We start from the raw sequence: 24,776 nt of genomic DNA on the forward strand, positions 1-24,776 counted from the left end.
TATAGAAGGGTACCTTACTTATTAAACTAAGAGATGTGCTCTTGTATAGCTCTGTAAGGTGTCAAATTGAATTTTTTTAAGTCTCATATTTTCTACTGACTTAACATGATCATTTCAGAAATATTTTATCTTTATTCCTGATCTTGAGCCAGCAGTGACTACTAACACTATATTTCTTTGTATCTAAGCTTCTGGTTCAAGTAGCTGATATGTAAACAAATACTGAAAAATACTGGGGCAACTTTCCTATTAAAGGAACCCAGCAAGGAATCCTTCCATGAAGTGAAAGCAAACAAAACAAAAACAGCATCCTCAAAGTGGGTAACAGCATCTCATTCCCTAGAAAGACCATCTCTAAGCAAATTTCAGATCAAGTTCACTTAGTTATGCAACATCAAAGATCTATTTTTTAAGATGTGACTTTGAAGACCCATTTCCTATCTCATGCTTGTTAAAAATGGACAAGATTTGATAAAGAAAAGCATTACTTAAAAAAAGAAAAAATACTGTGTGGTGAATTACTGAAGTGACATGTGCTTTTACTTGGTGATTGCCATAATAAAGACGATCAGTCCTGAATGTCTTTCACAATAAACATTTCATAGACAATTTGTTTTGCACGTTTTGTAAGCAGTTATGTGCCATGCAAAACTAATAAGGCAAGTTCAATGGTGAAGAAAAAGAAACCATAGAGAGGCAGAGTTTTTGTGCTAGCAGATGGAAGGCTACTCGAAACTTGCACCCGGGAGATGATAAGTGCTGAAAGTGGAACATGTGATGCCAGAGTTGGGCTATCAGAATTGATCAGTGACTCAATCTTTTCTGCTTCTTTATTACAAGCCTCAATCTGAGAGAGAAGGGAAAAAAAAGATTGTGAAAAAGTAAAATCACACTGATTCATTTAAGTTTTAAACTGATCCTGCCAAATTTGCATACTCTGAGATAAGGCTTAATTCAGGTCACTCCGGTGATTAAAGCTCAAGGTTAGAATGCAATAAGATATTTATGTATCAGCCTGTACTAGTAACAAAGGATAAAAAGGATATAATACAAAGGGTTAAAAATATAGAAATTCAGATAAAATGACTACTTCTCTCTGTTGGGAATTCTGCTAAAAAAAATCTTACACCAAATCCTTATAGGCTGGGCCTTTTAGGCCTCAGGTAACAAGAAAGTCAGGCCAATGTTAAGCTCAAGAATAATCCTCTCAAAAGTAAAGGCAGTCCAGTCCAACATAAAAATTCTTGCTATATCCCATTCCTTTGGTGATGAGGTCTCAAAAATTTCTTAAGAGATATTCTACCACTAAAATTATCTTTAAACAATTCTATCATAACTTTGGACAAAGAGCTACAAATAATAACATATAATAAAACAACAAATAATAAAAACATAAAAGAATACAATCTTAAAAGTAAAATATACTTACTTTACTTAAAACTAAAAAATAAAAACAAAATAATAAAACAACAAATAATAAAAACATAAAAGAATACAATCTTAAAAGTACAATTCATACAATAGGGGTAATGTCAGGGTACAATTCAGAGAAAGTCTCCTATATCAAAATAACCACAATGGCCAGAAGCAGCACCAGGAATATTTTCTACAGAACAGACAATGACACCTACAGTGTTGGCATGAGCACCCATTTTAGATCTAGGCCATCTATATTATTATTTTTTATTCAGAGATATTTTATTTTCACAGTTACATGTAATAACAATATTTAACATACATTTTCTGAAATGATAAGATACAAATTATCTCCCTCTCCCCATCTCTTGAAGATAGTAAGGAATTTGATTTGGATTATACATGTATTATCAGGTCATTTATATTTAAGAAGCTAAGAGATCATAGATATCTTACATGCACAAACTGTCCTAGTGCATGAAGGCATTAAAACTCCCATTCACTCAATATCACCTGGTTCACTGGCCAAAGTCTCTCTTCCATGGGAGCCCCACTGGGGGGATGGTACCAATTTGGTTTCTTTAGCGGTTTGTACTCCCAGGTTACCTCCTTCTGTGGGGCTGGGCTGCTCTTCTAGGGACTCAATATTACAACTAAGTCAACTAAAGGATTCCTTTTCTTCCAAGCGAATTCCTGTTCTACATAATTATACAAAGACAATTTCAACTCGGTCATATTCTTTAAAAAGCAAAGTATCGGGGCAGCTGGGTAGCTCAGTGGATTGAGACTCAGGCCTAGAGACAGGAGGTCCTAGGTTCAAATCTGGCCTCAGACACTTCCCAGCTGTGTGACCCTGGGCAAGTCACTTGACCCCCACTGCCCACCCTTATCACTCTTCCACCTAGGAGCCAATAAGGGTTTTTAAAAAAAAAGAATTAAAAAAAAAGCAAAGTATATTCTAACAATTCCTCCCCTTAGTCCTCTATATTATTTCTAGGAAGGCATTACTGACCTATCCTAGGGGACAGAAACATATCACTTATGAGGAACCTGAACCATTTTTACCCCAGGAATCATATACAGAACCTTCTGGAAGAACAGAAACCTCTGAGACCTGGTTAACTCTACACGAGTAATGGAAAGAGGACTGGAGAAGATTAATTGAGAGGGGCTATCTCCAAAATTAATCTATAGTTATTTAGTATTTGATATTTGATTCAAGAAACTGCTGGAGCCACAAATATTCCCTTTTCTTAGGGCTAATGAATTATCCAAAAGACTGCCTCTGGAGGCAAATTATTCAACCCCAATAATTGAGAGTATGATAATAGTATCATTTTAAGAATCTGATCCAACATTCAACATTACCAATTGCCCAAAGATGACATTAAAGATATAAAACCCAGTGAAAGTGAGGATAGGCCCAAACTCAGACTCTCTTCACAATAAAATGGGTATCCTGATTAGATGCAATGGTACAGGGGGGCCAATAATGAAGAAGGCTATGCTCTATAAAAGCTTTGATAGTAGTTGCAATGGTAGCAGCCTGAACAAACACTATGATCTCATATGCTGATAAGCATTAACTGCAAAGTCCTGAGAATGGAGGAAGAGATCTCATCTGCCAAGCAGAAGTAGGTCAAGACCCATATGGGAACGTACCATATAATGGATCTATGCTTTTATCAAGGCCTGTACATTCTACCAGTAATGATTTTAATTATTCCATGACTTTTCAGAAGGTGGGATCTTAGCTAAGACTTGAAGGAAAGCCAGGAGGCAGAGGCAAGAAGGAGAGAATTGCAGGCATCAGGGAAAGTCAGTGAAAATGCCTGGAATAGGGAGATGGAGTGCCTTGTGCAAGGAACAGTAAGGAGGCTGGTGTCCCTAGATGGTAAAGAAGAGGGAAGTAAAATGTAAGAAGACAGGAAAGCAGGAAGCATTCAGTTTCTAAAGGACTTCAGAAGTTAAAGAATTTTATATTCTATCTTGGTGGTAACAGAGAGCCACTGAAGTTTAAGACAGCCACACAAAATTGCTGGGAATATATTGTTTTTAAAAATATGGCTTCTATGGCTGGGAGCAGTTTGGAATTGTTAAAAGCGCTGCTTCAACTTTCTAAATGTGATCTATCCCAGTGGTTTCAAATTCGAATAGAAAGTGACTCCTGCAGTCCCATGCTGACTTAGAAAACTACAAATTAACCTTATCTATGTTGTATGAGGCTGAAGTTCAAATACTTTGTCCATATAATGAGAAGATAGTACTCAGTGGAAGATTCTGAGGTTGGGAAAGATTGAGGGCAAAAAGAGAAAGGAATGGCAGAGAATGAAATGAATAGATAGTATAATGGAAGCCATGAACCTGAGTTTGACAGACTTTGGGAGACAGTGGAAGTCAGAAAGGCAGGCCTGGTGTGTCCATGAGTTCACAAAGAGTCAGAGTTGTATTTTTATTTTGTTAAACATGTCCCAATTACATTTTAATCTGATTTGGAGTTTTGCAGGCCTCACTTGAGTGCAACACCTCTGATATAGCTTAATATCTTTTTTTGGGGGGGGGGAGGGGAAGCTAGTTCACTGTGTGTAGGTATTGCAGTACTTATATAACAGTGATGGAAAACCTTTTAGAGACCAAGTGCCCAAACTGGAACCCCTTACCCCACACAGGGGAGGGAGAAAGTGCTCCCATTGGGCTGCTAGACTGAGGGGCAGGTCATGTAGGAAATGTCCTCAGGCACACATGGAGAGGGGGAGTTTGCCAACACAGCTATATAAGATATATGTGTGGGAAAGATCAAACCCATGGACTGCTTACATCTCTACCAAGAGGAAAGAAATGTTTCATCACCTATTCTCCAGGTAGGAATTAGACATGACAAATAATCAGAGTTCAGCTCCTTTTCATGTTAATATCTATCTATCTATCCATCTATCTAAAGGGAGAGAGAGAGAGAGAGAGAGAGAGAGAGAGAGAGAGAAAGAACTTGTGTGCATTGTTCTCCTGATTTTTCTTATTTCATTTTCATCAATTTATAAAACTTTCCCACATTTCTCTGAATTTCACATTTACCAATATGTACAATAGCACTGCAGATGGAATAGTAATATGCACCAAAATCTATATAGTCATTTCCCAAAAGAAAGGTACATATTTTCAGTTTCCAGTTTAGGCTACTAATCTTGAATACTTAAGAGAATATGGCCATTTTCTTGTCATTTGCTATGCTTGCCATAGCACCTGTTTACTGTCTTGTTTTCAGTCTTATATTACAGTAGGACCTTGTTTTATGTGACCAATACATTTCAAGTCCCTTCATATACACTGAAAAAACTGTGTATAATTTAATAAATATTTCCCATTATCAGCTGATCCTGAAATGACTCCTGCACTGGTAGCTCTCATGTCAAAGTGCAGTGGCTCTATCTACTATTTCCAGGGCTCTATCTACTATTCAAATTGTTCTTGATGAAAATATTCCTGTCTGCAGGCACACCTGGGTGAGTTTTATGAATCATTTCTGTTGGGCTGCCATTTGTATTCTGGTTTGATTTACAAGAACAACTTCAATAAAGATATGGTTGAATTCCTCTAGACTCACTGAATTACTCCAGCAATGCATATTTCATTATAGCTCATTGTTAAATCTTACCTGTAATGCTTTTGGATAATGATCGACAGGTATGATCAGAATCACTATTTCTGATTCAATGCTTAAGTAGCCAAATACATCACACTGCGGAACTGAAATGTGTAAGCGAATTTTCTCAAGTATTTCTAGAACAGTTATGGGTTTTTTGGTTGTTACCTAGAAAAAGATATAAATTTTAATTACCTGCAGTACTGGTTCATATGCCACACAAAGCTATGTTTCATTAGTTTGTCAGTTCAGATCATGTTATGAGATTCTTCCAGTAAACATGAAATTCGATCTTATAAGTACTTGTTATTAGGAGGCCTTTGATATGCCCAATCATCTGAACTAGCAAGGAAAAATCTTCTATCAAATGTAATTTCATTGAAAGGAATCTTTTTGAGGTAGGTGTAAATACATTTCATTAGAAAACCACAGGTATGTTGATCAACATTGGCACATCTACATGACTCGAGAGTCAGTGGTGAAAAGGGGAATGATATACTGGAAACAACAGTTGTATACATAGAAGACTTACATGGGGAATAGCTTGATGAAGAAATGGGTTAGTTGTACAGGTGCTCTTTTGAGGAAGTTTCATTGTTGTGAGAAGGAATAACAACTACCCAGACTCTTTAGAGCCTTAGAATCATGGGGCCCTTGGACTTGTGGGAGCTTAAGTAGAAACTTATTCCATCCTGTCCCAACACCTAACCAAAATCAGCATGCTTCCCTGTGGATTTTTTTGAGCAAAGGCATTAGGATAGCTGTACCTCATGGGAGACGTATCGCTAATGGTCTTTTGACAGACTAATTAGCCCCTCCTTGGGAGAAGAGTCCAAAGTCACATGAGCAAATTAGTCTGGGATCTGCTGTCAGCAGAGACACATTCTGCCAATGTGCTGGTTATTATAGGCCCCAAGCTATTAAAGTTTAATTATGACAATCACTGATATTAAATTTACCCAAATTCAGTACCATTTTGTCTTTTCCCTTCTCAGTAAACATAGTTTAAGAAAAAGCAAATGACATAATGGACCTGCATTCATTTCTGTAAAATGAGGCAGTTGGCTTAGATGGTATCTAACATCCTTGGCTTAGATATTTTATGAAAAGTTTATCTTTCCAGATTAAATAACTAATTACAAAAATGAGTTTACCAAATCATTTTACCTTAAAAAGAGAAATTTATTAAGTTGAATAAAAGCTGAATCACTGAGTTGAATGACTGGGAGGCAGGTGCAGGGAAGACACTGCCTCCTAGAGGAAATGGGGGTTTGGAGTCTCAGTCCCTCTTTGCAACAGGGACTTTGTGACTAGAAATGGGTTGATGGGGTAATGTTACTAAGTAGCCAGAATGGGCTGACAGAGTGATGTGTTGTGTCTTGAAGACAGAAGGAGTGACCTGTGAAGTTCAGGAGATGATTAGAGCTATATTTGATACAAACAGATGCTTATCAGAGTAGAACTGGGAAGTGCCTGTTTTGTTCATCAAGAAGCTAGGGGAGAGGCCAGAGAGTGTCTCTCTCAGTTCAAAGTCAATTTCCTTCGGCACTGCAGGAATGCAAGGGACAAAGGCCTGGGATACCTTTGGGGTATCACATCATTTTAAAAGAAGGTATGGCTTTCTTAAAATTTCTAATATATTTTCTTTAAGTCTTTACCTTAGCAATTGTATCCAACTTTTCCTTGTCAAATAAAATTCTTAACATCCCTGCACACAATGGGCAACATGCACCTGCACAACAGAAACCGATGAAAATAAAGCCATTAAAACATATTGTTAAATAACCAGCCCCTGTGTGAGGCTATACAGATATCTATATCCTGATGGAAGTATAAGCATGACCTCTGACATGAGCTGTCACATTAAGAATAAAAGGAAAGAAAGGTAATTTGTAAGACCTGGTTTATTATTTGCTGCAATATTAGTGCAGGGAACAAAATCTGGGTTTTAAGCTGCCAATAAATAGCATGAATGAACCTTCATGAACCTACCAGGTGAGATGAGTGGTTTGCATCCAGTTGCTGGGAGAGGAGGACATTTGACTGCAGCACACTCCGTGAAAGAGCTGTATTCTGAGAGAGCTCCTACAGCCTGACAGGGGCCAGAGTAGTCCACAGCTACCCGATCAGAGTAGGCAGCACACACATTACTGTAGGTTTCACCATTGTGTCCACAAACAGGTTTTGCTGATTTACAGAAGGGCTGAAATAGAAAATGATTTATATTTAACTTTAATCATAGCAGAAATTCTTTTGTTTTTTGCCCCAATAAGATCTTTATGGAATTTATTCTTTCTCACAGGGAAAATAAAGGCACAGAGGCAAATTCCAGAGAGAGGCTACATTTTATCAATGGGTCAGTCAATTAATGGCAGGTCCACTCAGAGAGTGCTGCTCTGGAAAGATTACTTTCTCACTGTCGTCTGGTTCTCCTGATATGGGTTCATCCATTGTGAACTAGAAAGACTATATATAAAAATACTATTTCTTGCATTAGGATGTTTTTGCTGATGTTTATCAGTTATTTTCTGTAATAATATGAGCAAATCATAAGTTGTCTAACATAAATGTATATGTATGTCTAATCACTTAATTCACTTTGTATAATGCACATAACACATGTATTATATATGTTTAATCACTTAACTCTTAATTTAAGAATTGAAAAGTCTACTCTGTCATTGTGAAACATGGAACCAAGTTTTAAGGCAGCTCTTTTCTAGAGCTAGGATTACATGACATACAGAATCAAGCTGATATAAGATCAATTTTTATTGTTATGTAATAACCTAAAAAAATGTAGAGAGGGAAAAGAATTCCAGTGCTTCTGTACCATATGCAGAGTCAGAGAACCTTAGTACCAGTTCTACAAATGCCATTTAACTAGCTGTATGATTTTGGGCAAGTCACTCTACTTTCCAGAGACTCAGTTTTCCTGTCTGTAAAATGGGGATAATACTTTCACTACTTCACAAGAATACCAAATGAACAAATAAAACAAAATAAAGTGCTAAGCACATTACAACTGTAAAACACCATACCATATAAGCCAAGCATGGTGATTATTAATACAATTACTGATAACAATAATAATTGCTATTATCTTTTTTTTCTGGTCTCAAGATTGGTTTCATCTAAACCACTCCAAGTAGATTTGAGGATAACTTTTTCATACAGGTCTCAATATAAAAATTCTCTTAATTCTTATATGCTTAAAAACATACTATTAGAGAAAATGCTAAATTTTTGAGTAAAATGGCTAGAAACTAACCATGTATAGGGATGTTACAAAGACCATTTCTACGTGGATATAGGTTATACTGGATAAACTAGATAACCTTTGAGGTCCCTTCCAAGAATGAGATTCTGTGATTTTATTTCTTTGGTTCAAAATCTGGTGACCTCAGGCAAGTCACTTAAACTCTTTGGGCTTCACTTTCCTTAAATTTAAAATGTTAGAAGTTAGACTCAAGAGACAATCTCTAAGATCTCTCCCAGCTCTAAATCCTATGATCCTATACTCTTACTATCTATCAAGCCTAATTTCATGGTGTTGCAAGCACACCGCAGGCAATTGGTAGGCTATTGTAACCTTGTGAGAATAAAGCAACTGGAGAAATGCATCATCTTTACATAGTGCAGAAGAAATATTTCAGTTTCTTGGCATTTTCATTTTAATCTTAATCATCACAACATCACTCCAAGTTACTAGGTATATTAAAACAAGGTAATGAGAATACGCAGTAATTAGAATAGCAGCAGAAAGAAAGCAGCTGAGTTGGGCTATAGGAATCCCTTCTGACTTTTATCTCACAGATCTTGCCCAGGTCACTGTGATTTAGTTACAAGAGTCAAAATTTTGTATGCTAAAACTGAGGGGATTAGTGGAAAAAGAGATCTAGCTCTTTATATTACATTAATGTAATATGCCTGAATCCTGAATGGTAGCATACTATAATTATTTCCCTTTTTGCATGATAAACATGATTATTTTGTCAAAAAACCAAAGCAGTATTCAATTCACTTATTTCACAGGTGTTAGAATTTGAGAAGTACATTCACAAAATGAATGTAAGTGTGACTAACTCCCTCAAATATGTGTGAATTTTGACCTTATTTAAATGCAGTTGCTCTATAACTGCAAATTCATCTGGGGCAATAGATCTAGTAGAGAAGAGAATTCTAGAGGGATAGATAGAGGGTGGACTTGGATAATGGGGATGTGTAACTAGAAGAACCAAGAGGAAATGAAGGGGGGGAAGATGGCAAAATAAGAACAAAGCACAAATTTAGTCAGAATTTGAAGAGTAAGCTACTGATTTAGGCTAAGATTATGGAAGTCTGTCTTTGCCAGCTAGGTTATGAGAAGGAACTGACATGGGTAGATGTTAACTGGCTTTGGGGCCAACCATTTGGGCCTGATTCTATGTAATGTAATTCATGCTAGAAAGGAAGAACCTGCCTTTCTCAAGGACCAAGGTTGAAAAAGCTAGTTTGGGAGTAAAGAAAGCAGAATTGAGAAGAGAGTTATTTTAAGCTGGTCAAAGTTAAGATTCTACAACTAAAATATTGACCTGTAATTTGCCTGCTTGTTTTATAATTTGTGTCTTAATATTCCTTCCACTATAGAGAAGTAGTTCTTGCTTTCTAAATATTTGGCTGAATGTTGTGCGATGATCAAAGAACAAGGTGACAGACTTAAATGCCAAGATCATAGTCTAAAGAAAAGAATTCCTTTTTTATTCCTTAGTTTGCAGCAGATATGAACAGTTCCTAATGAAGGGAGTTCTATTTTTGGAAGTGCTCCTGGTATTTTCATCACAGATGCACTACACTGGCCAGAGCACAAACTGCACTTCCCACCTAGGATCTGGCATGTATAAAATCTGAGTGTGACCTATAACTATTGCAAGAAAACAAAAACACAAATAATAAATATCAAAGGAAGGTTTTAAATGAGTGACCTATTTATAATTTTATGTAATTATTCTTTAATATGCCTTTTTTCTTTTGAAAGAAATTTCACTTTGGGGGTATTGATCTATTTAGACAAGTGGTTCCCAAACTTTTTTGGCCTACTGCCCCTTTTCCAGAAAAAATATTACTTATCGTCCCCTGGAAATTATGAGACTATTGAACTCAGAATAGAATGTAATACAAAAAAAGTGTGGCCATCACTGCTCCCCTGGATCGCTGCAGCACCCACCAGGGGGCAGTAGCGCCCACTTTGGGAATCACTGATTTAGACTAATACAATATATGTTGACTCCAATAACATAGATGCATATGAAAGATGCCTTCAAAAATAGGAAAAAGCTAGCAAAAATTTTAGCATTATATTAAAACTTAGAAAGGATAGGGAAAGGAATAGGCATTTATTAAGCACTTACTATGTGCTACACACCTTATAAATATTGTCTCATTTGATCCTCACAACTTTGGAAGGTGGATGCTATTATTATTAGTACTTTACATCTGAGGAAACTGAGACAGAGGTAAATAATTTGTCCAAGGTCACATAGCTAGTCGGTATCCAAGTCTAAATTTGAACTCGGGTTGTCCAGACTCTAAGTAACAAGATAGTGTTCTATCCCCTGAACCACGTGGCTACTTCTAAAAACATTTTTATTCATTGAGTATAATGGAGTTACACAACTCACTTGTTCAAAAATGTGTTTGATAGATGCTCCTAAATATATGTGCTTCTACCTGTGCTTCCAAAGAGCATAAACTTATTTCAGTCTTTAAAAAATTTGCATATTTTGTTATAATGATAAGAAAAAAAGAAACAAACAAACAAACAAAAGAAAGTATATCATTGTACCTGGCATGGGCCTTTGTAAGACACATTTTTTCCTCTTTGGTATAAAGTGCAGAGGTTGTTATGTTCAACATTGTCTGTATCACAAACAGGATCCCGAATCTGATCACAGCTGAGTTGTCGAGGCACACATTCATATTGGTTACACCCAAATTTATCAAAAGTGGTCAGGCAAACTTGAGGTTTTGGTATGCATCTAAAAAGAAAAATGAAAGCACCTCTATTACAGAAAACTACTCATTATGTCCGCTTTTTGGGATAGTTGATTAATTAATGGTACACTTATTAAAGTTCAATGTTGGCCAAGAATCTGAAGTTCTAGACTTTGATACTTCAAAAGATCCAGGATTTCTCCAATGTGGCTAAACTTTCAACACAGACCAAACCTGTTATTTGATCAACCCTAACCCTAACCCTCTAATATCTTAGGTGATGTTTGATTAACCCCTAACAAGATAGTTTCTGACTCTACCAGCTCATCTGAACTGGACTCTACAAAGTCACCAACAATCTCTTATTTCCTAGAGCCAATAGCCTTTTCTCATCTTTCTTCCTAACCTCTGCAAAACGACACTGTTAATTACTCAGATTCTTCATGGCTACTTCCTCTTTCCTGAGTTTTCATGACCTAGACTTCTCCTGGTATTCATCCTACCTGTCTAGCCACTTCTCAGTGGTTCCTGATGATTCCTGGTAAAGATACCATCATCCTTCCAGTTGCCCAATCATGCCATGGAAGTTAATATTGACTTTTCACTCTCTCGTCTCACATATTCAATTGGTTTCTGAATCTCGTTGATTTGCCTCAACAACTTCCCTCATCTATATCCCCTTCTCTTTAATCACACAGTCATGATCTTATGTCAGGTTCCCATGATCTGGCCCATTGCAATAGCCTCCTAACTGTCTCCCTCTTGCTTTCTCCTCTCCTATCCATTTTCCCTACTGATCTAACCCTTGTTCAAGAAACCTCAGTGTTCTTATATTACCCACCAAATGAAATAAAAGCTGTCTAGCATTTAAAACTCTATAATAATTGGTGCCAGCCATCTTTCCAGACAGGTTTGATATTAGTGCCCTCAAGAATCTCACATTCCAGCCAAACTGTCTTATTCTCTCTATGATATTTCATGTTCTGCTTCTGTGGAAGACATCTCTCAAATGCCTTCTTTCCCTTACACTGCCCTACCCTGGTACAGGCTCACCTCATACCTGGACTACTGCAATAGCTTGCTAGGGGTCTTCCTGCCTCAAGTCTCTCCCCACTCCAATCCATCCTCCACTTAGCCACCAAAGTGATTTTCCTGAAGCACAAGTCCTATCATATCACTCCCTCTACTCAATAAACTGCTGTGGCTTCCTATTGCTCTGTTTGGCATTCAAAGTCCTTCATAACCTATCCCAGATTGCACCTTTACAATCTTTTTACCTCTTACTCCCTGTCACATACTCTTTGATCCAGTGACATTGGCTTCCAGTTTTTTACAAACAAGACACTCCAACTTTTGGCTCCAGGCATTTTCTCTGGCTGTTTTCCATTTCTGGAGTATTCTCCTTTCTCAGCTCTGTCTAACAATCTTTCAGGCTTCCTTTAAATCCCAACAAAAATCTCACCTTCTATAGGAAGCCTTCTCCAATCCCACTTAATTCTAGTGCTTTCCTTCTTTTAATTATTTCCTATTTATTTTATTTATAACTCACTTTGTACAAATTTGTTTGCATATTGTCTCCCCCCATTAGACTGTGAGCTCCTTGATGGCAGGATCTATCTTTTGTCTTTTTTTTGCATCCCTACCCTTAGCACAGTGTTTGGCATGTAGTTGGTGCTTAACAAAAGTTTATTGATTAATTGATTGTGCCTTTGGGTAGACTATTACCCTATTCCTGGAATATTTTCTCTCCTTACCCCCTTTCTTGGACTTCTTAGAGCCCTTCAAATTTGGGTCAAGTGCCAACTCCTAAACAAGACCTTTCTACTTGCTGTTTGCAGTTACTCCTCAAAATACCTTATATATTTAAAAATTTATTCATCTGTGTATATACTGTTTTCTACTAGTAGAACACAAACTCCTTAGGTAAAGAGACTATTTTTGTTTTGGTCTATGAATTCCTAGGTCCTGACACACAACTGACATTTCTTAAATATCTGTTGAATAAATGAATACATTACTTATTATGGTAAAAAAAAATCCATCATATGATGACCAATGTTCTGGCAGAGAGTCTTCTACAATATAGGATATTTTTAATTAAAAAGTCTCAATTTTAAATTTTAAGGAGAAATTATTTGCATTAAATTTGGGCATAATTTACTTAAATTCATAAAATGCCTCTAGAACTATAAATTCTTTTCAAAATGATTTGGATATTAAATTAAAGCAGTGTTAGATATAGTTTAGCTCCAGAGAATCTAAAGAATGATTTCAAAATTAGTGCAAAGAAGGGAAGCTGGGTAGCTCAGTGGATTGAGAGCCAGGCCTAGAGATGGGAGGTCCTAGGTTCAAATCTGGCCTCAGACACTTCCCAGCTGTGTGACCCTGGGCAAGTCACTTAACCCCCATTGCCTAGCCCTTACCACTCTTCTGCCTTGGAGCCAATACACAGTATTAAACCCTTACCTTCTGTCTTGGAGCCCATTGGCTCCAAATTAGTGCAAAGAAAAGAATACTTAATACAACTCATAATGATTAATAATGGAGGGAAACTGTCAGGAATTTAATATGAAAATTAAAATTTAAAGCCTAGATTAGAATTAGAGGAAAGTATAGAAGGAGAGTTAGAGGGACAGTGTACATACAGGAAAGGTCAAACCACCCCATATTTTTCCTTATGATGCTTTCTGGTTCAGATTCCAAGTCATATATTTTCCAAATGGCTGGCTAATAATTCTGTTTCTTGTTTAACATGTGAGAAAGCCTGATAAACCATGGAAATGACCTTTTAGGATTGATCTGCAATTGCTTAAATTTTAAATAATTGTAAGGAACCAGTTATCATTATTATTATGATATGTCCTAATCAAGACTTTTAGGAGTTAAGTGAACCAAGAAGAACTCAAATCCCAGTTATCTTTTAAAAGAAAACTAAAAGTTCTAGAATGGTCAAATGTAATTATTGACTTCTGCCCACTGCATGGAGGAAAATCACAATTAAAACCAGCTTAAATTTAATTTTAAACTCAGATAGGAAGCTATATTGCAAACAGTCAAAGAACAAATATCAGCATGTTTTTTCATCGGCTGTTCAATCCTCTTCACTAAAATTGAAGTCTCAGAGCAATAAAGTTTTTACTGTACTATATGTTCTACTTAATGAAGCTATAATTGAAAAATATAGTATGAAGTTTTTGAAGTACCTTTGAGATTTTTGACAGGGATTAGGATTACATGGATCCTTTGAGACACATGATCCAAATTCAAATTGATGGTCCTGAAGACCAACACATCGTGCAATGCATGCACTTGGATAAGTGCGTCCATTCTGCCCACACACAGGGACAAACTGATCTGCACAGTTGCATGGTAGACCTGAAAACAGTAAGATTACAATCACCACATTTACTTGCATATTTCTTATACATGCTGTGATTAGAAAATTCTGGAAAATGTCCCCCCTCCCCTTCAAAATTCCATGTTTGTCTCTGCCCTGAAAAAACCATCACAAACACAGCTGACAAAATGCTACATTAAATGAGTAGTCAATACTTGCTACTGGCTGGGATGGAGGAAATGGAGAGCTGGTTAGCACTCTTTCCTCTAGCTCTCCAACAGTCTGATTCTCCTTCTTTACCTTCTCTCTACTTAGTTCTCTTTTCCTGGGTTGGGGGCCTGGTATTACTATTGAATTCCCTAATACGCTGACAATCCTTTGGGCAATGCAAAGCTTCCTGGCTCTTGCCTTGGAGTGGCGTTCACAGTGCTTAAAAGCTTAGACTGGAAACCTGAAGCAGATAGGAGCAGACTCCAATACACTAACTGCTGCTTTTAGTAATATCATCAATATTGATTACAATTCCTTCTTAGGAATGACGAGTTAGTTTCTGTGGCCAAAAATGATCTGGGTCTCTCTAAAACCTGAGACTTCCAGACTATAGCTCTTGAAAGGAATATAACTTTCAGAGATGATTTAGTTCATCCCTCTTTTTATGGATAAGGAAATTGAGACCAAAAATGGTGATATAAAGCAGAGTAGAGCTCCTGGGGTCCATCTGCCCACAGCTTAAGTCAAGTGAAGTCAAAGAATAAGAAATGGTCAAATCAGAATTAAAACACAGCAAATATATTGACATTTTGAAGTTCATCATGGGGAAGGGTAGTTTAGCCCTCTAAAAGTCTGTCTTTTCTTTGCTGCCACCTTCTGGAAAAAGAGAGAAACTGCAAAGTAGGCTCCCTATTGGTCTTTTTCCAGACCTAGCAACCACGCCACCCTAACCCCCAACCCCCAATCAGCTATTCTGTATAGTATCTACAAGCAGAGGGGAGTGGAGCTACTCAGATACAGCCATCAGACAGCTTCTTTGCCTTCTTTCAACTTGGAAATGGGGAAGCGAAGGTCTTAATCTCAACTAGAGATACAGACAACCTGAATGCCTTGTAGGACACATTAGAGAAGTAGAGCTGAGAGAGCTCTCTGGGGACAGGTATATGGGGAGACAGAAAGGGGTGCTGAAAGATGTCCTAGAACCTTAGTTCAAATCCTGCGCCTGCTGCTCATCTCCACATCCCCTCACCTTGGAGTCTCTTTTCTCATCAGTAAAGTGAGAAGGTTGAATGAGATGACCTTCAAAGTCAGCTTTCCAGTTCTAGTCTAAGATCCTGAAGTCTCTGTCAGCTATGTTAATAGGAATGGGTTTATCTTGACAATTTTTTGCAAAAACTGGGCATGAGAGGTTGAACATACAATATGCAAAATTATCTTAGGTTGTTGATAATGGGAAAAAATTTTTCTTGGTTAGTAAATTTGGGTAATTATTTCCAGAGGTTAAAAAAATTATAAACATGAGGGAATTCTTTGATATATGCCACCAAAGTAGCCTGATTAATGATTATTTTTCTTAGTGAGCGTGCATGAGTAATTAGATTTCAACATGCTCATCTCCCAGTAGAATTGCAGGGGGGATTGTGAAGAGAGAATTAACTCTGTTTATTTTAATGAATTAATCAACAACCTTTAACTCAATCAATCAAGAACTCAAAATGCCCCTACTTAACATTTAACATGTCTCTTATGTGGAAAAAGGGGTCACTTAATGTTAAACTGTAGAAAATGGAATCTGGTACTCAATAAAATAAATTTTAGGAATAATGGTAACTTTAGAAATAACAGTAATTTTAGAAATAATAATAATAATAATAGTAGAAATATTTATAGAAATAATAATAATCTGAATGAGGCAAATGAAAACTCACACCAAAATACCCAAAATAAGGCTCGTCCATGCTATACTCAGGGTGGAAATCCCTCCCAGCATGGGGGATCCTAGAGGTGCAACCAAAGAAATATAAATGAATGATGGTACTCTGGAGGGGAAGGAACCTCAAAGAGTCTGGAGGTGATTTTTTAAACCTTTTCAGACTCCATTTCCTTATTAATGATTAACTGTTTCAGTCTGTTCTCCTCCCAATAATGAAGAAGCCTCTGTAATATAATTGTTTTTATTTTTACTCCTCCTATGATTAGACTGAAGATAATACCATTATATAAGTATCCAATTATTACCTAACTAAAATTAATCCAAATTAATCCAATATGCCTCTACCATGTAGCCTTTAGGAAATTTAGAGCTAAAAGGAGGCTGAGAGATCTCTGAGATCCAACTATTTCATTTTATAAATGAAGAAACTGAGGCTCAGCTAAGTTAAGTAGCTTAGATTCTATTTCTTTCCCTTATCTATTTGCCCTTAAATTCATTAGTGTAAATTGTGTTTTTTATACATTCTGGTGTTTGAGAATGACTAACATCCCAGTTACCTTGGTATCGAAATTTCAAGAATAACTCCTACAAGGGGGAAAAAAGTATGTCCAAGATATCTGAAGAACCAACTTGATTCTTGTGTCTTGAATGATTACCTGTAAATGTGTGATGATCATCTTCTGAGCTGTGTTCATTTAGGCACATGCGGGTAGAGCATATCAAGTTGCCAGCAAAGCAGGAACATACATTGCAATCTATGTTAAAAGATGTTCCATGGCCTTGGAGAAAAGAATGAAGATGTTTGTGTATATTGTATATCCAGATATATGTCAGCTGTTTAAAAAATATATAGTAGTATGTTTTATGAAGTAGAATTAAAATGTGAGTTCTTGAAATATTACTTTTGATTTTCATACTAAGTTAAAGCTGTTGCATTCTTCATGCCCACAGTGCCTAAGCACTCACTTAGGAAAATTCATTTTTCCACATATCTTCTGTAACATATGACATCATTACATTTTATTTAGGAAGATGGCAGAATAGTAAATGATTGGTTTGCTGAATGGCTACAATTCTGGGGCACTACTAAGCACATAATCCACTTAGTGGCTTTCTATGAAAGAAAGCTTCATTTCATACAACTTCTTTTTAATCTAGCCTAAGTTGTCATGATTACAAAAAATTGTAACACTCACTTTTTCTTTTCCCTCCAACAATACAAGACTTCTGCAGGTCTATACAGTGCATTTCCATACAGTTTTCTAACAGTCCACTTTGTCCACAAGTACAAATTTTATAACAACCAACTTCTCCTGAAGATGATGGTACCTGGATAAGTGTTCCTTGCCGGACAATGAAATCAGAAGCTTCTCCTAATTTGCAACCTACACAAAGAAAATTTATCTGAGTAAAATTATAAAGAGCTTTTGTCCTGTGACTTGTAAAACATTTATCAAAATAGGACTTTTGTGTTACATATGGATTTTAAGGATCATGCACAATTTTCAGAAGACTAGGATATTTGTTTTATAATGGCCTTAGTTAAAGATGTCTCTTCCACCCTCCTCAAATTAATTCAATTTTAATACATTTTATTAATGCACTTTGTATTTACATTATAGTTATTTCTAGAGAGAAAAAAATCTGTTCTACATACTACTCCCTCCCACCTTCTGACTGAAGTCTTTCTTGTGATGAATATCTGTTAAGCAAAAACATCAGATACAATGACTATTTGACCATCTATTCAGCATTTTGTCATAACACTCCTTCATAACATGCCTCTCTGACGTGAACAGGAAATTGTTTCACTATATTCAATGGTTTTTAAATTACCCAGAATTCAACTTGTTTAGTTATCTTTTCATATACATCAATAGAGTCATTATGTGTATAGTTCTTTGGGCCCTGCTTAGGACCAGAGGATCACAGATTTATAGCTGAAGCAACCTTAGAGGCCGGCAATCATTCAATGTCCTCATTTTGTAGATAAGGAAGCTGAATTTAATTTCTCCTGCATCAATTCCTGTATCTATATATCTACATGTGCTCTTTGAACACATTTCCACATATCTATAAATTCTTCATATTTGCTATTTCACATTATACAATAGTATTTATTACACTCATATATTATATATATATATATATATATTTTTAAACCATTCTCCAAACTGATAGTCACTTATTTAGTTCTAGTTATTAGCCAGGACAAAGAATGTTTCGATATTCATTGCAGCATTGATATATAATAGAACTATGGTATATGGAGGTTTGTTTCTGCTTTTGACTTCCTTAGAGTATAAGCCTAGAAGTGAGATCACTGGAGGCACTCTCAAATTAAATTGTATATAGAACTAGATAATGGTTGAGAACTATTCAAAATTACTATAATTCAGCAAATGCACATATTCTCTACATTTTGGGGGAAGATTCAAAGATTTAGAAATAATATGGCCAGTTCTCACTTTGCATAAGTGGACTGAAATTCCATAGACCTTTCTGTAAAGCAATTTTTATATAATGCAAATTCCCTGCATATTCGGGGAAGGGAGGAATGAGGAAAGGGGCCGGTGGTTCAAGAACACATGGGGACTAGAGACAAAAAAGCAAGAGCGGGAGAAAGAACATGTGGGGGCTGAGGCCAATGACATGTGGGCTGGAACAAAGAAGAACATGCTGGGGGTCAGACACATAGGGGCTAGATACAGACAGGAAAGATTGGGTGGCACATGAGGGTCAGGACTATAGACATGTAGTACCCAAGTTTGAACTGATGGAAGACAGACACACAGGGATGGACACATGGTAGGCAAAGCAGGGCAAATGTCTCTTTTCTTGGCACTGGAAGTCTCAAGTCAAGCCTCTATCAGGCAGCAGAGGGGATTTCTCTACATATCCATTCTTCTGCTTTCACTTGGAGAGTTTTTTTAAGGGATTCAGAATACAGAGTTGAGGGGCAGGAGTGGGGAAAGAGAGAGAGCACAGCATTGTACAATAAAGTTAATGTAAAATTTTTTTTTAGAATGCAGGTTTCTTTCAGAATTCTTTATGTAAAGCCAAATGTGTGTTTTTTTTTAAAATAACATTTTATTTTCCCCCTATGACAGGTGAAAAAATCTTTTAACCCTTTAAAAAAAGTTTTAAGTTCCAGATTCTCCCTTCTGACTATCCTTCCCTCATTGCACCTCCCCCACAAGACAGCAAACAATCTGATATAGATTTTATATGTGTAATCATGTAAAACATGAAAGTCAAATTTGTAATGCAAATTTACATACAGTGAGAAATGCCTATATAGAAATTTCAAGTATCTGAAAAATAAGCATGTAAAATTACTTAGAAATAGAACTTGGAATTATTTAATGACTACAAATATTTTGGTGGGATTAAGAAAAATATCAATTTACCATGTGTATATGTATGTATTGTGAATATAGACTCACAGATATATGCCCATATAGGTATGTATATATATGCATGTGTGTATATACAAATAAATATGTATGTGATATATGTATATGTGTATCTCTGTATGTATATACTTTTCCTATCCCAAAGTAGTTTTCTTGGTTTTTAATAAGAAATTTTTCAATTAAGTTAAATGTAGACTTCAAACAGTTCTGAAAATAGATTCATTCCAAAAAGGCCTGTGCTTCTCTGAATATAGTTTATTTTAATTTTTTTAAACCATTACCTTCTGACTGTGTATTGGTTCTAAAGCAGAAGAGCAATAAGGGCTAGGCAATGGGGGTTAAGTGACTTGCTCAGGGTCACACAGCTAGGAAGTCTGAGGCCACATTTGAGCTCAGGACCTCCCATCTCTGGGCCTGGCTCTCAATTCACTGAGCCACCCAGCTGCCCTCTCTCTGAATCTAGTTTTTAAAAATTTGTTCTCATAGAACAAAATAAAAATGTCTATGATTTCACAATCTTAAATTATTCAATCATGATATCATGGCTTATCTCTCATAAAAATATAAGGTCACAAGATTATTAACTTTAGAGCTAGAAAGGGCTTTAGAAGCCATCTAATTCAACACTCTTTAAAGAAGAAACTGAGACCCAGCAAGGTCAAGTGCCTACTCTAGGTCACACAGGTAAGTTACACAGTAAATGACAGCAAATGAAACCAAGTTCTCTGACTCCAAATCTGTTGACCTTTCTACTGTACCAGATATTTCACAAGATGCAAATCTAAGAAGACTCATTTGAAATAAATATAGTCTCACTGTATCACTTTACATATGATAAAACCTAGGATTACTCAGAGAGAAATGGAACTGGGATTTGAACCCAGGTCCTCTGATTCTGGTTCTGTGCTCTTTATGCTAATCCATGTTGTTTCCTTAGGATTTCCCTTGAAACATAATTTTTTTTTTAAACCTTCTGTCTTAGAGTCAATACTGTGTATTGGCTCCAAGGCAGAAGAGTGGTAAGGGCTAGGCAATGGGGGTTAAGTGACTTGCCCAGGGCCAAACAGCTGGGAAGTGTCTGAGGTCAAATTTGAACCTAGGACTTCCCGTCTGTAGGCCTGACTCTCAATCCACTGAGCTACCCAGCTGCCCCCTGAAACATAATTTTAAAAGGGATTTCATTACCAATTTAATGAGCCTTCTTTTCTAGATCCTTCTTAATTATTTTGCATAAAATTATGGCATGGCAAAGAAAAAATATAAGTGGGCAGAATTCTTTTTAAAAGAAAGGAAATGGACAAAATGAGGGAAAATAGTGCAATAAACAGTCTTAAAGAGGCCAAAGAAATATTGACTGGCAAAAATTTCAAATTTTATATTGTTATTTCATTCAATATTGATCGTATGGAGACAGTATCACTTAGATTTTTAAAATAAAAATATTAGTGAAAGAACAAGAAAGAAATACTGAGAGCAAAATGGGAGGGAAAGTTAAGTTTAAGGGAAAGTGTAGAAAATTATGAAGTTCTTTTGGGAAGAATTCTTGTCCTCTGTGATTTAGTTTAAAATATAAAATCTCAAGAACCAATCAGAAAACATATCCTGCTTACCTTGAACACAAAAATAAGGAAGACATGGATCACCAGACTGACATCCTTTTCGATTCACTTCACATAATTCATTAGCAGAACAAGGATTTGGATTACAGGGATGAGTAACATCTTCTACAATGCTGTCTAAGGAACTTGGCCCTGAAAAGTTAATAGTTGATCAATTTAGGTGACTTAGAAGAATAATGGAGTCCTATAAATTTTGAATACTGTTTTAAATTAAAAAAAAGAAGTTGGCTTGACTTTTGGTTAAGCAATCTAAAGTTCTGGCTCCTTAGTGAATTTGGAAGGAAGTTATTTTACCATGGGCCATATTCATTATGGTAAGTTAGATGGTACACCTTATTTATACAGGAAATGTTAATATGTCTTGACTTATTAAAGTTACTATGTCTTGTGTCCATTATTTAAAGCTTACCCTCTTAGTGGTAAAAAATTGATTCCTCTCAGACTTCCAAAAGAACTTTGTTTTAAAACTTTCCAGGGTGCCTATCAAAGTATATCATGTGTTAACTATAGATACTTTAGTAAATGTTTGTGTAATAGTACTCAATATGCAAAAAAGGCAACTAAGCCAGGGTCCTGGCTAAAATTGAGAACAGGCAGAATATTCATGTGAAATTCAAATAACTTTACAGTTTCCTAAATGTTTTTTCCCTTTTGCAGCCTCTAAATGGACAAGTGGTCAATTTAATAGTCTGCACATATCTGAATATTACCTATCTGGTTTTACACTTGATTTTTCTCTTATATATGACATTTCTTTTAAGCCACAATGCACTACAAAGATAAGAACTTTGTGTCACCATCTCCAGACACCCTAGAGCAGTGATGGGCAAACTATTCCCCATGGGCTAGATCCAGGCCAGAGTTTGCCCATCACTGCCTTAAGCAATTCCCTAATCACTAGGCCCCCACATCCAGATGTAGTGATTAGGGAATTGCTTAAAGCAGTGATGGGCAAACTCTGGCCTGGATCTGGCCTGTGGAGAAGTTTGCCCATCACTGCCCTAGAGACATTCTTTCAGAAAGGGAAGCCAACAGCAGCTGCCTACAAGCCAAATGTCTTCACTTACCTCTTTCACTAATGCCATTTGTCTTGTTATAGTAATCTTGTTTAACCATGCTGACACAGAGCCCAGTTCAATAATCAATTCAACAGACATTTATTAATCACCTACCATACGCAAAACTATTCAATTTTAAATTGAACAGCATTTTTAATGCACATATATTTATGTTCACTCATTGTGATTTTTCAAAAGTTTAGGTAGAGAGGAAAAATCCTTTCATTTGCCTTTGGATTCCTACTTGCCTTGATCACTTTCAGCAAAAGTAAAATTACAACAGTGCTTAGAGAGGCAGGCTTAGGGTCAGAAAGATTTGGAGTCAAATTTGCCTGTCACAGACTGATGCTGGGCAAGGCATTCAACTATCCCTTTAAAATTATAAATTGCACAGTAGGTTTAACTCTTCACTGTAAAGGGGATTTTCCAATTAAATCATATGTCTGGTTTAAATAAAAATATTAGGTTATGCGTAGTGTTAGGCAACAAGGACACAAAGTCAAAAACAAGCATCACCTGTATCCAGGACATCATATTCTACTAGGGACACAATGAAGATACAGAGAGACAGAAGTCATTTTAAGGAAGGAGCATTAACAAAGATAGGGTAGCAGCCGTAGGAAGGTAAGGATTCTAAGAAGCTGGGGTAAGAGGGTGCTATGCTTGGGCAGAAGGACACCTCATTCTAATGCAGAGGCAAGAGAAGGCAGGTGGTGTTCCTGCTTAATGGGGATCATGTGAAATAAGGCTAAAAGATGAAGCCAGATTGTGGTTCTGAAATATGTATCTTATTCTAGAGGAAATGGATTCTGAACGAGGGTGGCCAGTGTGTCAAGAGGAGACATACACCTATACTTTCCTGGCTTTGAGATAATGTGGCTGGGTCATCCCCTACATGTAAAGGGGTGGGTTAATTGAGGTAATCAAGGAATGAGCCCTCTCTACTTAAATCAATCAACAAAACACTCTGTGCCTCAGCAATCTTTATCAGTAGAGAGTATTTTTATTGAATCATTCAGTCAAAGGCATTAAACTAATGTGCACCCAGCCCTAATAAGGGGGGACTCCAAAGCCCCTCTCAGGGCTTGGCTAGAACTGCTGTCTGACCCTTGACTAATGCTGGTTTCTGAACCAGCCAGATCCATAAGGGTGCTCATTAGCTTAATGCCTCTGACTAAATAACTCAATAAAACTGCTCATAACTGATTAAAAATACCAGGGGCAGAGGGTTTTGTTGGGTATTTGAAGTGGGGTAGGATGATTGGCTCCATCACATCAAAACTTCCATATACAGAATATATACACATATCTATCTTATCTAATAATTATCTAATAAAAAATCTAATAATTATCTAATAAGACTATCTTTGACTCACTGTCATGATTTTAGCCTAGTAATTTTCTAGACAAATATACATGTGTAAGTCCCTTCATTGCACCTCAACAGAATTTCAAAATTCATATGTAATAAATTCATTGTACAGAGAATTCATATTCCTCAAAGAATTTAGGCGCTCAGCCAAAAGAACACCATCTCTCCCCTTATATTTAGTACATATTTAGTTTGAAAAATCAAAGGTTCTTCACAGGAGTTACTGTTGCTGCCAGCTTCTAGTTACATTTAAAAAATAATGGCATTACAGATATAGACAGTACATTACAGATCAAAGGACTGAGCGACTTGGGCAGTCAGTGGGGGCGGGGGTTTGGTGAATACCATATGTGGAAATTTTAAACTACATGCTAGAGTCATCCAAATTGTTGGGGCCTCACAAGTTTTCAGTTTAAAAACATTTATTAATATTGAAAATAGTTGAATTTTTGCAAGAAATTTAGTTTTGATCTACTTCTCAATGTTCTGGAATTTGTGAGACACAGCCAATAGGCAGTAGGACTATAGATTTAATAGATTATTTTATCAGACAGTTCTTGCTTTAAGTAAGACTTTACATTCTGCAGACCTCTACATGAGGTAATTTTTACATAATACAAATTTGCCCCTAGTCATGGGGGAGGGAGGGAGGAAGGGAAGAAGGAGATCATGGGTTTGTGGATGGAGGAAGCTGGCATATTGTTAAGGATGTGTGGGGATCCGGGGACAGAGAAATGAGAGTAGAAGGACAAACACACGGGGGCTGGGGCCAGCCATGTGGGGCCCAGCTAGAATTAAAAAGGAAAAACACAAGGGGCAGACACAGGAGGCTAGACATAGATGGAGACAGGAGAGGACAGGCAGCACTCGGGGGGAGGGGGGGCAGAGAAGAGACACATGGCATCGAGTATGGATGAATAAAAGACAGATGTGCAGGGGCCTTGATATTTGGGTGGGTGGGCTAAGGAAGGCAAAACTGGTCTCTTTTGGTGCAGAAGGTCAAGGCCAAGGATGGCATTCT

General features: G+C 36.7%; 1 protein-coding gene across 1 annotated transcript in view; it reads right to left on the reverse strand.

Moving 5' to 3' along the window:
• Positions 1-525: 525 nt before the first annotated feature.
• RECK (reversion inducing cysteine rich protein with kazal motifs) overlaps positions 526-24,776 on the reverse strand; it is an 81,156-nt gene continuing 56,905 nt past the window's right edge. The window contains exons 14-22 of the mRNA XM_044661122.1: positions 21,317-21,457; positions 17,487-17,675; positions 16,947-17,069; positions 14,233-14,404; positions 10,881-11,073; positions 7,049-7,259; positions 6,715-6,788; positions 5,069-5,224; positions 526-847 (exon numbers count right to left, since the gene is read on the reverse strand). Coding sequence (XP_044517057.1) covers positions 635-847; positions 5,069-5,224; positions 6,715-6,788; positions 7,049-7,259; positions 10,881-11,073; positions 14,233-14,404; positions 16,947-17,069; positions 17,487-17,675; positions 21,317-21,457 — 1,472 coding nt within the window. The 3' untranslated portion in view covers positions 526-634. The remainder of the gene's footprint in view (positions 848-5,068; positions 5,225-6,714; positions 6,789-7,048; positions 7,260-10,880; positions 11,074-14,232; positions 14,405-16,946; positions 17,070-17,486; positions 17,676-21,316; positions 21,458-24,776) is intronic.

Source organism: Gracilinanus agilis, chromosome 1 (genome assembly GCF_016433145.1).
Source record: "Gracilinanus agilis isolate LMUSP501 chromosome 1, AgileGrace, whole genome shotgun sequence".
Lineage (NCBI taxonomy): Eukaryota > Metazoa > Chordata > Mammalia > Didelphimorphia > Didelphidae > Gracilinanus > Gracilinanus agilis.